The sequence below is a fragment of the Emydura macquarii genome, unplaced genomic scaffold (assembly GCF_026122565.2).
Source record: "Emydura macquarii macquarii isolate MOO-44397 ecotype Brisbane River unplaced genomic scaffold, CSIRO-AGI_Emac_v2 contig_1253, whole genome shotgun sequence".
NCBI lineage: Eukaryota > Metazoa > Chordata > Testudines > Chelidae > Emydura > Emydura macquarii.
In genome coordinates, this window is record NW_027131390.1 from 82,764,978 (window position 1) to 82,785,487 (window position 20,510).

The following is a 20,510-nucleotide window of genomic DNA, read 5'->3' on the forward strand; positions in this document are numbered from 1 at the left end:
CAAATGGCAGTGGCTAAAGGTTCTAGAACTAAATCAAACAGAAGAGAAAAAGGGGTTAGCCCCGGTCTCTAATCCTGAAGTTGCATTAGAGTATAAAATCTTAACCCAAGCGATAAATTGGTTATCATATCCGAATTTAGCTACCATATGAAAAAGATAGTTCCAGGCTATGTAGTCAAAGGCCTTTTCAACATCTAAAGTGGTGACAGCTAAAGGTTCTTTAGAATCTCTTAAAGCGGCAATAATATCAATCAGTTGATGCAAATTATCTGAGTCATGTCTATTATGAAGGAAGACTACTCAATTTATGTGTTTAACATGTGAAAGAACTTTGTCCAATCGTATAGTAATAGTTTAGCTAAAATCCTAGCATCACAATCAATTAAAAAAATGGCCTGCAAGTACTACATAGCACAAGGTCTTTCCCAGATTTAAGAATAACTGAAATGCAACTTCTCCTACAGCAGGTAAGAGAGTTTGCTCATTCTTGGCCTCATTGAACATATTCAAAAATCTAGGTGTTAAAGTTTCAGAGAACTTTTTGTAAAATCCAATAGGGAATCCATCTGCGCCTGGAGTCTTCCTAGCCTTCTTTTCGTTTATAACCTGAGTCAGTTCTGCTATTTTGAGTGGGGCATAATAGATGATACAGCCTCTGAGGAAGACTTTCCATCAGCTGCCATCCAGTGGGAAGTCTTGAATCACTGGAGGCATTTGTTTGTTTGTTTTTAAATTCTAATTCCTGCTGGATAGAGTTAACAAATGATGTATCAAACAGCAGAGACATCTTTGTTGGGGTTGCATACCCTTGCAGCCTAAAAGACATATGTACAGAAGCATGGTCAGACATAACAATAGCACCTCAATCAGTATCAGAATTTATCAGGTCTTGTGACACTAAAAAAAATAGACCAATCTTAAATATGTTGAAGAATCTTATATTGTGTTAATTTAATTTGTACTTGTTTTCACTGCAAACATTTCTAAGTGCTGCGTGTTAGCAGTGTGGTGATCTGAGGTGAAATTGATAAGCTAGGGTGTACTGTTTCTTTGGGAGCAGCGAATCTGTGAATACTGCAAATGTCCAGTGGAATAAGATGCCCAGAGGGCTCAGATGTTGGAATGTGCCTACTGCTAACTTGTAGAGAAACAGTGGGGCACGTGTACACCTAGAGGGGAATGCTTCAGTTGACCCCCAGCAGGCAAAGAGAAGGCTTCCTCATGGTAAAAGACAGGTGGTAGTGACAAGCGTCACAACCTTGGCTATCCCTGGGAAGCCTCACCAAACTTTGGAAGCTCAAAGGGGGCCATCTGAATTTATTTAATAAAAACAAAAAACAAACAAAAAAACCCACGCCTTAGCAAAGTCACTGTCTCAGGACTCAAACCCAGTGCCTTCTGAATTGAAGGAGTTACAGCATTACCATAGAATTTGCTTTTACACAGAGGATTTATAGGCTCTGACTGACTACTTGAAGCAAAAATCCTCAAAAAGAGGATTTGGTGAAAGAAATAAGGCTTCCCAGCCCTTGGCTCTCAGGACACCTTCCAAGCTTAGGAGCCTGCCTTTCCTTTCTCTGCTCAGCAGCATGCTGCAAAGTTTAGGAGCTCTGTAGGAAAGCTTGCTCTCTCCCCTACTCCAGTACCCTATATTCCACAATGCCTAACTCCTTACTTTCCCTTCCCCATAGTATCTTCTGGACCAAAACTCTAAATTAAAGCAATTAAAATTATACACTTAGAAACTCACCCTTCAAGAATAAGGCGATTTCAGGTAACCCCATTAATTACTGAAGTAACATTGCACATCTTTCAGGGTTTAATGGAAATATTAAGGTGATATTAACAAGTCCACAAACAAACAATTGACCCACAATTGAAATAAACAAAATAATGCTTATCTTCACCAACCACAATATAAACAATGATAAGAAATCTTTTATAAAAGTTCTTCAGTTATAGAGGCTTCCCTAATTATTCTACAGTTAAGGTTCAGTTCTGTTTTTCATATAAAGCAAGGTTTAAATTCTCTTAATTATGAAAATAAATGTTTATCAATCTACAACCCTCTCTCAAAGATATAATTTTCAGTAAAGTTTGAAGTAAATTATTCAGTAGCTCAGTCATTTTGGTGATCACAGGATTAAAATGATTTTTAGAAATGGCTTTGTTTAAATGCTTAGAACTTAGGGATATGAAATACTAACCAAAATCTCTTGCACAGACTAGTTTAAACAGTTAAATAATATTAATAGATAAAAATTATTAGCATTTTTGCCAAGGAATAAATTAATACAAATTTGTGAGAAGACTACAAGTAACATTTTACATGAAATATTGGTGCATACAATATCTGATATCAAAATTTTGTCATTGAAAGTTTTAAGGATCAGCAATTTCTAGAGAGACATTAATATATGTAGGCTGGCTTGATGTGGCCTGCAGAATTTGCAACCATAAAAAGTGGAAGCTTACAACATTGTGTGTCCTGATGTGGAGGGCGTGGAAATGGTCCCAAGGTTCAAACGCATTATAATCGGTGATTCTCCTGTCCTAAAACCACTGCAGAAGTATGCCAGACTCTATCTGTACAGTGAGAACGGATGGAAAAGGGATCTACACACCATTATTTGGGGGCCAAACAAAATCAAATCAAACTTTTTAGAAAATATGTCTCATTCAAACACTGGGGTGGCATATGTTGGAGTTGAAGAATTACAAAGGGTTTAAATGGTAGCTGTGGGCCAACTGAACAACTGGGGAAGGGGCTGTATCATTTAGAAGTCTACAATACATTCCAGGAAGACACTAGTAAACAACATTTTGAAATTTATGGCATATAAATAAGTCTGGGGGTTTTCTAAGGCAAAATAATTGTACTTCAGTAGGCCCAGGATGAATAGTGGGCACAATGGTAAATAAAACCTAGCTGTTTCGGTGGCAAACAACAAATGATACGCAACACCCTATGTTCCATAGACTCCTTCAAAAATTATGCTCCTACTCTATGTCCAGTGACCACTCCAGGAGCAGTCAATGGTTTTGTTTTGTTTTTTTATACACCCCATGAAACAATGGTAGAAGATGTGGAATAAATACACTTGCCACTCACTTTAGATTTTACAACATACAGATTGCCTGAAATCTGCCCAGCCCCCTATTAAAAAAAAATAGTTCAGCGGCAATATCAGGTCACACATTCAATTATGTCAAAATCCATTGGGAGGCATATTTGAAGGACAAAAAAATTGTAGAACCAAAAGGGAAACAGTGGCAATCATATTGGATGGCAATGAAGTTGGGGTGTCACTATAGAATTCTGCAGACATTAAGGAATTAAATCTTAAAATTAACTCGCTAACAAATGGATTTGGTCAAGCCATTTATAAAAAAAGGTGGAGGGATCAGTATTTTTATGCACTTCATTGTGCAAATTTTAAAATGAATTAATATATCTGTAAGTACTGTAATTATTTCACTAAATAAAAATGTTTCTCAAGCAATTGTGTGCAGCATACAGGGTACTAAACTTCTTATGCATTTAATTAAAAATTTAAAACAAAACAAAAGTAAAGTGAGGGAATGGACAAGATTGTTAAAAAAAGCACATTTATCTGGACCACAGTAGTGGAAAAGGGAATTTATAATATTGGAGAAGAAAATTTATAATGCTAGAACGTCCTGGATCTTGGGCACAACATAAAACTAACAGTTTGACTGTGCCAGTTCTTATTCTTATTCCTAGATGGACAGAGAATCCTAAGGCAGGTGCCAGGCCAGGCACCCAAGGCCACTCCCACCCAGAGTCTCAGCTCTGAGCTGGACGAATGGCTGCAGCTGCCTGCCGTGGCTCTAGGTAGAGAAGGTTCTGCAACCAGCTGCCCCATGTGCCGCAAGTGGGATCGGCGACCAGAGCCGTCCCTAGGGTGGCATGGGGCCTGGGGCAAATCTACTGGGCTTGGGCTCTTGGGGATGTGGAAGCGCAGGGCAAACTAGGGCCCCCTGCATTGGTAGCAGCGCCCTGGGGGGAGTGTCTGCAGCTGTTTCCCACTCTCCCTCACTCCATTCCACCCCCCACTGTGGGGACGGTGGGTGAAGCAAGGTCCCAGGGAGCAGGAGTGACAGGGGCAGATGCCCCTGAGCTGCCCAGCAGTGGGAGGGGCCAGGCATGACGGGCTCTGCCCCGGAGCCCCACCTTTGGCTGACTGGCCCCTGCACAGCCAGGCGGAGTCCCCGTGGCTCCCTCTCTGTGCTCAGCATGGGGGCGGAGGGGACGGGAGGAGCTTGCTCCCCTCGGTAGTGGGAGCTCTCAGCCGCTGGAAGGCTGGGGTCGGTGCAGCTGCCTCCTCCAAGAGCCCAGCCCACAGCCCCCCCAGGCCAGCCCCCCCTCCCGGGCCCCTCTCCCCATACCTCATTAGCAGGGTCCCTCAAAGTGCGGGGCCCGGAACGGTCATCCCAAGTCAACCCCCATCCCCCCCACAAGGGACGACCCTGCCAACACCAGGCCCCTCTTAGCCTAAGGTCCTGGGGCTGCTGTCCCTAAAGCTCCTGCATTAATCTGGCCCTGAACCTGACCACAAGGAAGGGAGGTGGGACCTGACTAGTCATTAAAGAGAGAGAAGGAGATGGTATGGCGTAGGGACACAGTATGTACTCTGCGATATTGCAACTTTTCGGTGGAGACACCACCAAGGTAGGAGATCCTGGATGGATTTTTTCTGAATATCAACTCTGATTCAGACTGATACTTGTGCTCTATGGCCAAGTATGCAGATTAAGGAGACTGTGACAGAGGACACGACAGACAATACTGAATGGGAGTCACTGGTGAGAAGTCCATTTCCACTGATACCTCCCTTGTCCATAAACACCACTGATTTAGTATAAAGGAAAATAGAGCTAATCATTAGTGCCTATTGCCCAACTAATAGCCAAGCACCAAAAATTGGGAACAATAGAGTACATGCAATGAAAACATGCCGCTGGGCTGTGCCAGAAGAGGTGAGTTTGCACTCCCTGGTTTGTACTTTGAGCCTAAGGAAGATTCTGGAGGTACTTGCATGCAGCAAGAAGGGAGAGGATTTAAGAATTTCAGCTCTGAAGTTAGGGTGAAGAGAACGGGCTACAGGTCAAAAGGCCCAGAGCATAGCAACAGCAACCAAATAAACAGAGCAGTATGTGGCTGCTGTGTGTAAGGTCCCTGGGATGGGACCCGGAGTAGTGGGCGGCCTGAGTCCCCCCTACTGGCAAAGAGGCCAAAGCCTCAAGGGGACGTTTAGTTTAGAAGCACAAGCACGGGGCTGGAATTTAAAGGGTTCAGGGAGGGGGCCGAAGACTGTGCAGAGGGCCAACCATCTGTTCAACTTGTTACTCTGGAAGGGAACTGAACTTGAAGGAATGACTTGGCTGGAGAGCAGGGTCAATAAGAACTGATAAAAGCAAAAGAGTCTCCAGGAAGAAAGTCCTGCTCTATACCAGGGCAGGCATGGACTTAAAGCTAGCCCAGAAGGGGCTGAGAACTGAGCCCAGAGACAGGGCTAAGGACATTAAACAAGGGCACAGGGGCGAGCCCTGTCCCTGTTGGACCTTCCACCCCGCAGGCTATTTGTCCATCCATTTACCCATTAATGGAGCGACTTAGCTGGAGGACTGAGTCACTGAAGATACGCCTAATAGCCAACAGGGGACGCTGAGAGCAGAGAAAGGGAAGAGTGCAGGATTGCACCCAGCTGACAGGAGGCGCTCACAAGAGGTGAGAGTGCACATCACAAACATGAGAAGTGTAAATAAAAGAGAGAATTTCATTGTAACTTTGGATCTGATATACACCCTGCATCCACCCCCTACATTTGAGTCTGCGTAGAGTTGCTGTATGCCACAAAGATACCTGAGTGACAAAATCTGGAGTCAAACTGAGTTCTTAGGAAGCTGAGTGGAAAGAGATATCAGAGGGAATCCACACAATACACAGAGTTCAGATTACTGTAGAGAGGAAGTAGGAGATTAGTAAAACAGGTTATGCTGCTTTGCAGAGCTGTAAATTCTTCTTAAGCAAGATCACTGCAGAGCTTAGAAGCTCCATAAGGCAGACACCTTCCTAAACAGTGTGCCTCCTAATATGCACAGCAGTAGGACTCTTCTCCTGCTCACCTCAGAAATATTTAAGAGATGAGCCCATCTGTGGATCTTGGGAAGTTCATAAAAGGTAGAGAATGAACCCAGCAAGGAGCTTTTGGTACAAAGGAACAGAATTAACAAGGGTATTAGTGTATCTAGAATATAAAGTTTTCTATGGAAGACATATTGTCAATCAGGAAGACATTAGGTGGTGGGTGCAGAATAACTGGCCAATAGAGCTTCAAAACTCTGCAGAAACAAGGTCTTTGTTGCACAAGAGTTTAAGATCTCTGCAAAGCAAAACACTTACAAGTGACTTTCTAAGGTCATTGGCACTGTATCTTTCCAACTGTGCACCTCTTAATGTTTTTTCATATGACTGTAGGAGTGTTGGCTCCGTGGGAGGCCACAGCGGCTTCCTACAGACAGGGAATAGCTCGCACTTGGCAAGTGAGTAGTCCGAATAGTCCACCCTTAGGCAGGGTGAGTAGCAGTTACTCGCTCAGGCCCTCAGTCGGGGCGAGCGCACAAAAGGTCAGTTGCCCCAACCCCTAGGCAGGGGTGAGCAGAGGCAGGTCGCTCAGGCCCTCGGGCAGGGCGAGCGAACAGGAGTCCATTGCTCCAACCCCTAGGCAGGGTGAGCAGAGGCGGATCGCTCAAGCCCTCAGGCAGGGCGAGCGAACAGGAGTCCGTTGCTCCAACCCCTAGGCAGGGTGAGCAGAGGCGGCAACGGCTTCAGGCCGAGCGGGGTCAGGAGAGCAATTCTCCTGGGGTGGCTAGGAACAGGGGGAAGGGGAGGGGGACGCAGGCCCACCCGTCTCCACTGCGTCCCAGCCCAGGGCCCTAGCAGTGGCAGAAGCGGCTGCCACTGTGTCGGCGGGGCTCCCGCCGCAACACACCGACTGGAGTGTGGCTTCAGCCACAGGCCGTGGCTGTCCCTGGGCTACTTCCTCCCCACTGACCCCAGTACCTGCCTCCTCCGTGCCGCGAGAATAGTCCACCTGGGGTAGCACCGTCAGTCCTTCCTGATCGACCGGGGGTAAGGCAGGAAGCTCCTCTTCTGGGGGCAGCTCCTCCAGGTCGATATATGTTGGGAGCAGCTCAGCCTCGGGCAACTCCTCCAAGTCCAGCCCTGCTGCAGGAAGGGGCTCGGCGGCCGGCAGTTCCTCCAAATCCGGCCCGGCCTCCGGGGGTGCCCGCCACTCGGGCTGGTCTGGGGTCTCGGCCCAGTCTGGCGGTTCTCGAGCACGGTCCCGGGCTCGGGGTCAGGGTAACTCGGCCCAGTCGTCCTGGCCGGGTTGCCTAGTCCAGCTTTTCGAGGGCCCTATCCAATCCCCGGGCCCAGGTGGGGCCGGGGTTCGTCGGCGGCGGTTAGGCTCTAGCCTAGGCCTCGGCTGGCGGGGCAGCACGTCTGCCTCTGGCAACAGTCTGGGCCCTACTGAGCTCAGGGGCCAGGCTTTTGTACTTCTCCTTTCTGTTGGGGCTACGCCCTGCGGCTGCCAATTGGCCTGGCTGGATGGTCCTATCGTGGCCCGTGTTCCTTGTTGCCGGGCAGATTCCGGGGCAGGGCGCGAGTTGAGCCAATCAGAGCACTGGGGTCCTTCCTCAGGCTCTGGCTCCGTGGGAGGCCACAGCGGCTTCCTACAATGACATTGTTAAATCCAATGTTCTAACTAACATGAAATGATCAGTTAAGGTAATTTACCTAAATATTCATCTCCAGGTTTTGGGTTTTTTTTTTTTTTTTAAACTATTTTTGTTGTTGCACTGTATTTTCATAAGGGTATATTAATTACGTTAAACTTTAATTTTACATCAAATGATGTTTGTTTGAGAACAGAGAATGGCTCCAGTTGTATTCTCAATTAAATTGGTGCAATTTTCATTTAAGTTAGTGGGCATTGCACCTGTATAATGGAGGACAGAATTCAGAATTCTTTATTCTACAAAAGGGAAAGATAGACCAAAGAACAAGGATAACAAATTTTTCCACTTAAACCAGAACAAAAACATCTGAAGCCACAAAATAGATTTAGTTGTTTTTCAATTGTTTTTCTTTTATCTAAAGATTACAAAGCAGAAACAATTCATGAAATTTTGAGGGAGTAACAAATAAGTTTCCAGATAAATAACTGGTATGCAATTTATGGCAGATTGAATTTGTATCAAGGTCCAAAAATAGGGATTTAAAAGAAAGCACTGACAAAATCTTAATGATAACTGAGGCAATAAATATCCTATGAAACAGTAGTTAAGTTTAGCTGTGCATGGAAAACCCTCATATGTGTGTCACTAAAAAGTAAAATATAAAAATACACAATATAATCTTATTCTAGTGTACCCAAACACAGAAGAGGATCATACAAAACTTTATAGATTTAACATAGTACACACATCTTACAATGAGAAAACTACTGTTCAATCTACAGTCTTCCATATGAATAGAACAAACCAAACCAAACCAAACCAAACCCCACTAGGGTAATACATGATAAACCCAATGAATGGGAATACAAAGTGACCATAATCTGTCAAGACCTGCCTAGCCTTATAAACCCAGCACATAAAAATCAATCTTTCATTGCTATACAAAAAGCTATATGATGGCTGATTGAGTTTGCCTCCTTTTTCAGAATTCTTTCCTGTTCTTCAGAACTGATTTACATTAAATGAAAGTTAGTGTTTACGTTGCCTGCTTTCTTCCATATTCAATAGGCACTCCTTCAAACTGAAGTCTTTCCCTAGCTCTAATCATTTTCATTGCCTATGTATTTCTTTTTCTTTTTTTGCCTTCTTCAGAAGAGGCATCCAGAACCGAGCACAGTATCCAAACAACGGTTATCACTGATTTATATAACATCATAACATTGTCAGCTATTTTTGATCCCATTCTTTATCTATTTTAAAATACATCTGATCACCAGTGAGCATGTGTTTTCATTGAACTGTACATGAGGAAACCAAAACTTTTACTTGAGTAGCTTCAGTTAATTTAGAACTAGACACAGAGAGGGTTCTCAACACTTTACCGAACTGGTCCCAGAGCAAACCAATGTGTACAGGACATAACACACAACTGAAACAAATATCTATATTTTCTTGAAATTTTGGGATAAGTCTGCCATTTCATCAGACATAGATCCCCACCCACTATATGTTACAGTGATATGCATAGAATGGTATAACAAACTGAATTTAACATGCACCTTTGACTAGATTAGTATTCTGATTAGTGAGTCTGGGAAAATGGATTATCTTCAAAAGCTACCATTAAAAATGAACAAAAACAACTGGTCACAGAAATAGGTTTCTTTTTCCCTCCTCTTCAAATGCAAAATGCTTTCCCCCAGTTAGTGACGTGAGCTCCTAAATGGTAATACTGAGTCCTCTAACAGCGATCAGTTGATCATCCAATATCTTGTGACCCATCAAGGATTTGGTAACATGAGGCTTAAAACAACTAAAAAGCCAAAAATCCTCCACATCAAATCACAGAGTATTTTTCAGGAAATAATATAATTTAATCTAGTCTAAATGGGTTGATCAGAGATGGTGTTTCAGTGTGATGGCAAGTGAGACTTGAACCCACAACCTTCAGGATTATAATTGAGAACCTTAACAACTCAGCCACTACCTCTCCAAAATGGCTATTTTCATTCATTGATCTCCAGCTTTGACTCATGTGCCTTCCAGATGGTTCCAGAATTTCCAGTTTCTAGACCATCTTCAATGCCAGCACTGTTGAGGCAGGATTTATACTTCTGTGTACCCGTACCCAAGTATAATTAATGGGCAAGTTAAATAATGCAGTAGCAGCTTCAAATATATCATTTTTCCTGCTTTAATTTTTTTAAGTTAATTATGTCCTCCTGAACGGTAGAGATAGGTCTGGCAGCTCTAAAAATTAGTCTGTTTATTCATAGAACAGGCACAGACAGCAGCAGTACAAACTTCCCCACAGGACTCCGTCAATGGCCATCAAATATGACTAGGATCATCTCAAGGATGAAAATGTAATTTATTTTCCATGTCCCTATGTCTTCTGCTTTTTTTCTAGCAAAATATTTATTAAAATAGCACTAGGGTTAAGACAAAACAGGCAAACTGCAAACTATGGTGTTATTTTAATTTTTGCTGGTTGAGGATTTGTAAGATGGTATCTGTCCACTCAGAATTGGACTGAGATCACCTTTGCATTACACACAGATCACTAGATAGCCATTAAATGACACAGTTAACTTCAGGTTCCTACTATTCTGGGTTTGATTTGAACAATCAGTTTAGAGGTGGAAAATACTATAACACAAACATATACCATCCTACCCCTCTTATTTGTTTGTCACTTAACTTCAGTACAGATTTAATGGACATTTTTCTGTTTCATTTAAATAAATTTGTGAGTCAAAACTTATTCTGCACAGACTAGGAATATATGCTGGAAATATAAAGTGAAAGGCCTTCTTGTGTCACAACAAAAGGAAAAACTTCACAGTTAAACAAAGCTTGCTTTAAATCAGCCAGTTTCTTGAAAGCTGCTACAAGGCTTATATCCAGTTTGTGTCATCATTTCCATAATTTTTTTTTTGTCTTTTTCCTTCTCCCCTCCCTCTTTCAAAACCAATTGAGTAGTATGATACATGCATCTCATATGAAGTCACATTAGATGAAGTCCTAAAGCAATCTTTGATGGGAATACACACCACGTCTGTCTCCAAATAAAAACAAGAAAATAAATTAAATGCATTGTCAAGAGAAATTTCACAACAATTGGGAGGTGAGGGGTAGAGGAGGGATGGCAGGAAACATTGTAGAGACATAAGTCAACCAAACCAAAGAAATTCAGAGTTAAAACTGCTCTGGCATCATAATTTCAAAATAGTCTGCATAGGTATTCCAATTGGCAGTGCATAGATTTCTAGAACAGTAATCTTGGATTTTGCATCTTATCCCTAGCACCCTAACAGCAAAGAATCAATATCAACTTGGGACAAACTATGACAACTGTTATGATAATTATTTGGATTCAAAGTTCTCAAATTGAATTGCATACTGATTTTTAATATAAAAATATTTTCATAAAGCTATCAGAAATCTATTTATTTTGGAAAAGAGAAATTTCTAGGTTGTATATATTAATCCATGATAGAGAGCTGTCTGCCTTCCAGGTATCAGTTTCTGTAACCAATTGCTGCTTTATTTATGTGCCTGTTGTTTCAGCTCTGTATTTCAGTTACAAGGTTTTTTTGTTTTGTTTTTTTTTAATTGTTTTCTTCAAAATGCCAATTCAAACTTATCCTGAATTTGATTTAAACCAAGTGAAAATATTATATTAAGGAAACCTTGACTTCTATACAAGTGTAAACAAAACCTTAACAAGAACAATGCATGATGATAAATTTGAGAAGTTTAAAGGAGAAATAGCATTCACATTTCTAATATCTATCTAAACTATGAATTTCAAAGTAAATCTCTAGCTCAACCAGTTAGAAACAGCCTCTCAAAAAATCAAAGTTAACATGCAAGACACTCACAAGAAGTCTCACCAAATCTGTTGTCTGCAGATTACTGAAACATCCCTGCACAACTACCTGCAGAACACATATGGTTCTTAAGTTTCCTGTTAGCTTTTTTGCATCAAATCCACATTCAAGTCTGATTTATAAAATGATGTCAGGGTATGCACACAATGGGTACAGATTACAATACTGTTATATCTCTTGCTCGCAATGATAAATGAACATCTGTCCTGCCTGTTCAGATTCTGACACATCTTGTTGAGGTTTACATTTCAGTCATTCCAAAATATAGTGTTTACTCCTGGGGGAATTCTGTGCCAAAAAAATTTAAAATTTCTGCGCACAATATTTTAAAATTTGGCATATTTTATTTGTCAAAATAACACAAAATAATCATGCCAGTTTAAATTATTTTGGTAATTTATTTAAAAATACGTGTCAGCAAGTATGTCTATAATAACGAAAAGATTCAGGAAATGTTTTTTGACAAACAGATTCCTTATTTGGCATATTAATACCAAACTTTACAATACAGAAATTTATTTCCTGCACCCCTCAGAAACAGTGCAAAGGCTTGGGGGGAGTCAGATGACCAGTTGGTTTTGTTCATTTTTAATGGTAGCTTTTGAAGATAGTTCTGGCAAAGATGAATTAGTCAAAATACTGATCTGGTCAAAGGTGCATGTTATATTCAGTTTGTTACCACCTCACTACCCCTTTTGAACCCCAGTTTATATGAACCCCCCAGCAGCCCCATGTGCCCCACTCTGTCCATCCCCCTCATATACCAGTCCCCCCCCCCCTCACCTGGCCCCGTAGGCATGTCACTGTGAGAAAATCAGCCTCTAGTCTCTCCTCTGTGGCTGGTTACTCCAGCCCATGAGCCAGATGTCCTCTCTTCTGGTACCACAGCAGCCCCTGGTGGGCGAAAGGTGCAACTGCAGTGCCTCTCCAGCAGAATGTATTATACTATGTAGGGGGTGGGAGGAAAATCTGCTGGGAACATGAATTCTGCACATTCACAATGGCACAGAATTCCCCAAGAAGTATTCAGGAAAGAAAAAACCTCTTTGAAATTCTTGAGTTGGAATGGTTCAAGGAAACATAATAAACAGAGGAGAACATGCTTAATTCTGAAAAGTATACTATACTTCTGAACTGACAGAAGAAAATAAAAATACCTGCTCTTTTACAGAAGCTAGAATGGTAGTGGCAGTGGTCTCTGGTTCCATGCCTGGGCCTGTGGAGGTTTCTTGGGTGGTCTGCTGCAGCCCCTTCTCCACCAATGGTGTCTGCTCAGGAGCCGGCATATTGCCTACAAGCAGACAAAATTTAACTAGTTAATATTTTCAGCTCGTGATGTTTAGGTACATGAAAGTCTTCCGGCGCAGACTTTACTTTGACTTTTTCAGACTTATTGACAAAAGTTGAACATGAAAAACCTAGAGAAACATTCACATTTTGATTATCTGCATGAATTGCTAATAGCACTGTGCTTCTCTACCTCTTTTAAACTGGAATGATGTTAGGTCACAGAGAAAATGTTCAAAGAGCTTTAAAAATTGTCTTTAAAATGCTGCTTTAGGGGACCAAGTAGAGATGAAAATTGCTTGCATTGGCTTTTCAGGAAATACATGTTGAACAGGTGAAGTTAATATAAAAAAGTATAGGAGCATTATAAATTTAAACACTCTAGCACTTTTCAACACGGAATAATAATAAAAAAGCAGCATGTACCAAGAGTATTTTACAACAACAAAGCACTACACAAAGGGCTCTTTAATTATTAACAAATAACTAAGGTGCACTATCTCCATTTTGCAAGAAGGGGAAACTGAGATAGATTAGATAAATTGCCTAAGTCCTGTACACAATCAGAGTGTGGCATAGCTGGAATTACAACTAAAAAATTCTAAGCCTCATGGTCTAACAGGCTGGGGTGGGGGTGGGGGGTGGGGTTTATAAAGGAATAAGAATTATTTTTTCCAGTTAAAAATGTTAATCAATATGTACAGTACCAAAGTAAGTATCCAGTAACACATCATAAAATGGTGCATGTACAGGAGACAAAATTAGTAGTTTAATTCATATCATGCAACAGATCAACTGTTATAAGTAAATGTTCTAAAATGATCAGTTCATATTTTTATACCATCTGCATATGATGCTCCCCTTGTCTTTCACAAACAAGGAAAACAAAATAAAAATGAGAATTAACTTGAACACTTTTCCAGAGCCAACAAGGCTTTATGTATTACCATAGTTGTATTAATACTTTGCTCTTCTACAGCTCCTTCCAGTCTAAGCTCTCAGAATGCTTTACAAATATTTGATGAATTAAACCTCAACAGCCACTGTGTAAAAAGGTAGATAAATATCTTCATCTTTACAGAGGACAAAACTGGGCTTCATAGCAAATGTGTAGCAGTGCCAGGCACAGAACACGACTCCTGAATTCCTGGTCAGTTTTTAATCACATCATCTCTCTCCTGCCTGTCAATTATATGCTGATGCAACATTTAACTCTTACTTAGAGGAAAAAGGATTGTCCATGTAAGAGTGTGTAAATAAGGGATAAGAAATGGAAGACGAGTACAAGAAGTGTGCTTTTGCTATATAACCTCTCTCCCCCGCCCCCAATTTTTTTTTTTTTTTTTTAATTTAGAGGAGTGATTTAGTTAATTTGTAAATTAACTTTTAAGAAATGTTAAAATTAACTGGGCTGATACCAATCCTGAATGTGCTTTTTTCATTCCCTTTGTAATTCTTGTAGAATTTGCAGTTTAAAAAAAACATTTTTTACTTTTAAGTAACTATTCCTAGAGACATCATCTTAAATGTTATGCATTCCCTATACACAATGGCCAACTGTAGGGCAGAAGTGTCTTGTCTGAGATGACCTTTCAAAGATGCGTGAGCTGGATTCTGTGCTATTCCAAAGAACCTTAAAGAAATTAAAAGAATTAAGAGAAACTAGAGGAGAAAGATGTGGAAAATAGGAATGTAAAAGCAACGCCTGTTAAACTTTTTTATAGGATACTGATCTGCTTTTGGTGAAATAAAATACTTTGCTTATCTTTGCAAATTTAGAAAGGTTAAAAAAGCTAGAAACATTAGTATATGATGGTTTTTAATATTGTATGTAGCAACTTCCACAGAAGTTAAAGTTCTAGAAGTGCTTTAAGTAAAGTCATGTAGAAACTGACACTACTCTGGGTGGTTTTAAAGTAATAACAGACATTAACTGCATTTACAGCAATGGATAAAGTAACAGCTAAATTGAAATGACATCAGAAGTTGAAATGAAGATGGGATGGCTGGGGGAAAGCATGTTACATGTATTAACTACATTTTATTTCAGTATTATATTCGTACAAAGGGATCACTGCTTGAAGTGAATTAGTACAGACTGAAGCGTTTAGTAATCCAGTTAAAGAAAAACATTTGTTGTTACACTATTTTTATCATACTAAATGTTTTTATGCTGAAAGTAGCTGCACAGAAAAAAAAAAGTAATGCCACTATAAGTTTTCAGTTCCCACTAGTATCATGAGACTGTAAGCAACATGCTGCTTCACTGCCAACGTCAAATGTTAAAAAGTCATAAGTCAAATCCAAATCCAAAAAAAAAAAAAAAAAATCATATTTTTAGTCAAATTTTAGGTTCTTTCTATTGCCTTCTGGCTTTTGACATTTGGGGTGAAATCTGGTCATATATTTAAGCTTTCCACTGTGACCTTAAGGACTAGAAACCTATTTTTTTAGACAATGGCAACCTGAGATTCACATGTAATGACTTGTTTCCAGGACCCGGGTCTCTAAGGCCTTGTCTACGCTAGCACTTACATTGGCAAAACTTTTGTTGTTCAGAGGTGTGGGGAAAAAAACACACCCAAGTGATAAAAATTTTGCCAGTGTAAGTGCTAATATAGATAGTCTTTGAATTAATCATTAATGATACACTGTTACTAACTCTTCTCTTGTACTGTGGATATCATAATATTTGATGTTTTACTAAAGTCTATCTGCCAGTGATTAACTACACATTGACTGGGACATGCTTGACCAAACTAAGAGATTGTGTGAATCCTAGCTTCCCTCCTCTCCTCTGGCAATCTTTCAAATCGAAGTACTTAGTTGGGTCACCCTATATCTGTGGGTTAAAGGAATAACTGAAGATTATACAAACACATGCAGACTGTGTGATTTTAATAATAGTTTTGCTGCCATATGTCCACAGTCATCTAGGCACTTTAAAATGTAAAGAAAAGCAAAGTACAAAATTAGCAGCTAAGGCAATTTACCAAAACAAGCAGCAGAAGTCTAGACCAAACAGAAAAAGATGCATCTCTCTCTCTACACATATACAAAAGAAGTCTTCATTTGCACCTTGACTGGTACTAACTACACTTGATCTTAGCCTTCAGAACCAATTTGCTAAATTTAAGAGTTACTGATGCTCAGTCAACTTACTATAATTTCTGTGCAGTAGGTGGGCTACGCCAGGTTTCGTTGACCTTTTGCAAGAAGCACATTTCATAGAAAAGCTTTGAGGAGGTCACAAGGACAGGCATCATTGAAATTCTTTCATGTATTTATCCATGCACATTTACAAAGATTAAGAATACCAATCCTGACTGCTGCAAAAACTTGTACTTCCAGGTTCTAATTACCATTAAAAATGAGCCCTAATTGCCCACCTTTTATACCTGGGGCTAAGGCAATCTTCAACATTAAATAAAACCTCCACAGAACAAGAATATTGTTTAATGATTCCTTTTCCCCACAACATATTTAATTCTGCACTCCAATCCAAACACTAGCCATCTTACAGTCTGCAAGCTTTGGCCAGAAAATGAGATCATGCAAACTGACTCACTAGCACAAAAGGTAAAATAATACAGATTAGGGTATTAGCAGCATGTTGACTCTCTCTCAGATCATACTGCCTAAACAATATTGTATATTTATTGTGTTCCTCATTTTCAGGGTTTTTTTTTAGTAAAGTAGTTCAGTTTTTACTGATTTACACCTGTTTATCAATCCACTCAATATTTTTGGGGTACTTATTTTTGTTAAACACTAATTCTTTATGTGATTGTTATGTCCTGCAGCTCTGAGACAGAAACAGTTTCACTGAGTAAAACACAGAACACATACACGATGGAGACTAGAAAAAAATCAAACAGTGTTAATACTGCTCTGTGATTGGCTCACAAGAAGATGCTGCCCCCCTATTTCTTTGCGTCCATTTACTGCAGCGCTGAATTTAAATAATCAATCATCCACAGATAAAGATAAGGTAAAAAAATAAACATGGGGCAAAAACACAAGTCTGTGCCTGAATACCAACAAGAAAAATCAGTGCTTAGAAATTTTCAAGAAAAGTAAAGAGGATGCATTGCGCTGCAAGTACTGCAGCACTGAGGTCAGAGTTCACGCTGACAGAACAAAGGAGCATGTCGAAAGCAAGTAACACAAGAACCTTAAAGAAGAAAGTGAGCTTTGGGATGAACAGTCAATATCAGGAGCTGTCACCAGGGTTTTAATGAAAGAGAGGACTCAGCACGATTGCATCAATGAATTTGTACATGTTCTTCGTTTAGCCAGACAACCATTGTTAATTGCAGAGGGGCCTATTGGTGACTGTGTAACAATACTGATCAGCAGCAAAAGCCATTCCTAATGCAGACAACCTGGCTCTTAAGTATCTGAAAGAAAATGACAATGCTTTAGTACCTAAACTGATGGAACAAGTTGATGAAAATGTGGTGTCTCGTGTGATTTTTTGACAAATTTCCTGATGCTTTGGACCATCCTGATTCTTGGCCTTTTGTTTTCATTTCTTAATTTCAAAGTGAATAAACCTGCATTGTTGCATTAATGTGACATTCATCCCCTCTGTTGACACCCATTTTATTGACATAGCAATAACTGACATGTTTGAGATGTACCAACTAACTAATTTAGGAAAATGTGACCACAACGAATACAGATACTGCTTCCTACATGGCTAAATTTGCACGGGAGATTAAGCTCAATCAGAAACTAGACCTGCTATGTATTGCGTGTTCTGCTCATCTGCTTAATGGTGCACTGTCAGCAGCTACTGCTACAGAAGAAAGACATGAAATCTTGCATCATTGGATTTGGGGACATTTTCAAGCATGCAAACAAGCTGAAGGCTTTGTTTTACACAGAGCGACACGAATGCAGAGCCGACTGCTGATTACCTACTCCTGTGGTTGGCAGGCCTGCCAACAGCAATTCTGGGCCCCAGAGCAGAACAGTCAATGGCCCCCAGCCCTTACCCCCCCTAGAAAGGGATGGCTGAGGTTTACAACCATGGGCAGCAGGTGAAGCTTCCCCTTGGGGAGGCTAGTTTCCAGTCCCATCTCTTCCACCCACAGCTCCGCCCACACTCCACCCCGGCCCAGCCCCATCCCCATCTCACCTCCTTGTCCCTCCCCTTCAGTCCCCCTCCCATCTTCCACACATCCCTTTCTCCCAGGCACCAAGTGACAGCAGGGGAGGAGGGGCTGAGCAAGGAAGAGGGATGCGGCAAGCAGGCAAAGAAAAGAGGGATGCATGCGGCAAGCAATGGCGGGAGGGCTGAGCGGGGAGGAGGGACGCAGTGACGGGGAGGCCAAGCAGGAAAGGGAGGGTATGGAAGAGAGAAGGAGAATGAGGGGGGCCAAGCAGAGAGGGGAGGAGGGACACAGAAGCAAGCGGGGCCAGGGGTGGATCTTGGGTGGGGCCATGGACAGAAGAGGCACTAGCCTCCTCGAAGGGAAGCTTCACCCACTGTTCATGGCCTGGGCCCTTTCAAAATCATCAGGCCCCTGGACAATTGCCCCCTTTATCTCCCTATCAGTGGGCCTGGTTGTGCCACATTAGTGGATGAGCTTGTACTTTGCTGCCTGTCATGTAAATAACGCATGGACTGTGCTAATACATCTCCTAGATCATCATAAATTTGTTGATTCTAAAGCAGGAACTCTGAAGACTGGCAATAACCAGAATGACCACCAGTTTCTGCGCAACAGGTAATGTTCATTTTTGAAAACTGGGAATCATTGTGTGACACACACAAAACACTGGAGTTCTCCAACTACTGCTACCACATTTGCCAATACAGATGTTTACTGGATCTGACAACCAAAATCTCAGCAGAAACATGTGGTGCGAAAACCCAGCTATTTCTGAAAATCCTTCTGACCCCACAACACGAGAAAACCAAAGAGTTCAAAACCATCAACACAATGCTCAGCGAGAAATGGGAGATGATAGCGACTTGTAATCTGAACGCAGAAGTGTTTGGTGCCAAAGATACTTTTTGGAATGTCATCCAGGTGTTGCACCCCTTCCACAAGGTGAATTTTTGAAGCAGACTATGACCATTATGCCAGCGTGTTTCAATCATTAGCCACTGAAGATGAAATTTCAAATCTGAAAGGAGAATTTACTACTTACATGAACTTGCCTAACCCTGACAATGCAAAAAACAAGGTTACTTACCAGTAACTGATGTTCTTCGAGATGTGTTGCTCATGTCCATTCCACTATAGGTGTGCGCAAGGCTACCAGAACTTTTTTCCCCTTAGCAGATCCCGTAGGGGCAGCGGTATATGAGGTGCTGCCGGCCCTATGCCCCCTCAGTCCCCTCTTTTTGCCAACTCTGGCGGCGGGGACGAGGGGGGCGGTTGTGGAATGGACATGAGCAACACATCTCAAAGAACATCAGTTACTGGTAAGTAACCTTGTTTTCTTCTTCAAGTGCTTGCTCATGTCCATTCCACTATAGGTGACTAACAAGCAGTACCTTGGAGGTGGGCCGGAGTTAGCTCTGCTGAAGCCCGTGTCTTCCCACGCCCGTTGGACAGAGGCATAGTGGGACGTGAAGGTATGTACCGCCAGCCTGGCAACTGCTCTGCAGATGCCCTGCCCTGGCACTTCTGGTAGGAAGGCTGTAGATGGAGCTTGAGCTCTGTTGAGTGAGCTGTGGTGACGTCCGGAAGCGGCACCTTCACCTGCTCGTAGCCGAACGCGATGCAGGAAGTTATTTACAAGGAAAAAATACGCCGGGCAGAGACCGGTGAACCTTTCATCCGGTCGGCTGCTGCAACGAAGAGCTGCATCGCTCTCTAGAATGGCCTCGTACATCTGATGTAGAAGCCAAGGCCCCTTTCATGTTTTTAAACGAGTGCTGACTTCTCTTCTCCTCTGAACCATGTGGTTCGAGGAAAACATAGGGAGAATATATGTTGGACACAATGAAACTGGGAAACCGTGTTGGGCCAGAAGGCCCGGTGCGGTCTCAACTGAACCTTATCTTATAGGCTACGGTATGAGGGGGGAGCTTCGAGGTCAGAGCCCTGATCCTGGAGACCTTCCTTGCCGAGGTAAACTCCCCCCAAGGAAGGTCACCTTCCCGGAAGGGTGAAGTAGAGAGCATGATGCCGTGGATTCTGGGGGTGGGGGAAGAGAAGGTGGGAAGAGGGGGAGGGGCCCGTGGGCCGGGAAAGAACCAGGTTGAGATCCCAGGGAGGCACCGGGTCACGGACCTACAGATAGAGCCTCCCACCCCATTCAGGAACCGAACCGACAGACAGGAGAACCGCAATTCCCCTTCCAGCGACTGATGGAAGGCTGACATGGCTGCTAGGTGGGCCTTCAGGGAGGCCACAGTCAGTCCCTGGAGCTTAATTGTGGCAAGTATTTCCCGGATCGCCTGCACGGGCAAGAGGCTGGGCAGAATACCCCGGGACTCCTCCTGGCAGGCAACAGCCATTTCCACTTAACCCAGTACATGACCTGTGTGGAGGGCTTCCTGCTACCCAGCAGGACTCACTGGACTTGTTCTGAGCGGCTCGCTCG

The 20,510-nt window shown here is 42.1% G+C and overlaps 1 protein-coding gene across 1 annotated transcript in view; it reads right to left on the reverse strand.

Annotated features, from left to right (window-relative positions):
• The window catches only part of PKP4 (plakophilin 4), a 244,646-nt gene that overhangs the window by 171,803 nt on the left and 52,333 nt on the right, over positions 1 to 20,510 (reverse strand). The window contains 1 exon segment of the mRNA XM_067549418.1: positions 12,815 to 12,948. Coding sequence (XP_067405519.1) covers positions 12,815 to 12,943 — 129 coding nt within the window. The 5' untranslated portion in view covers positions 12,944 to 12,948.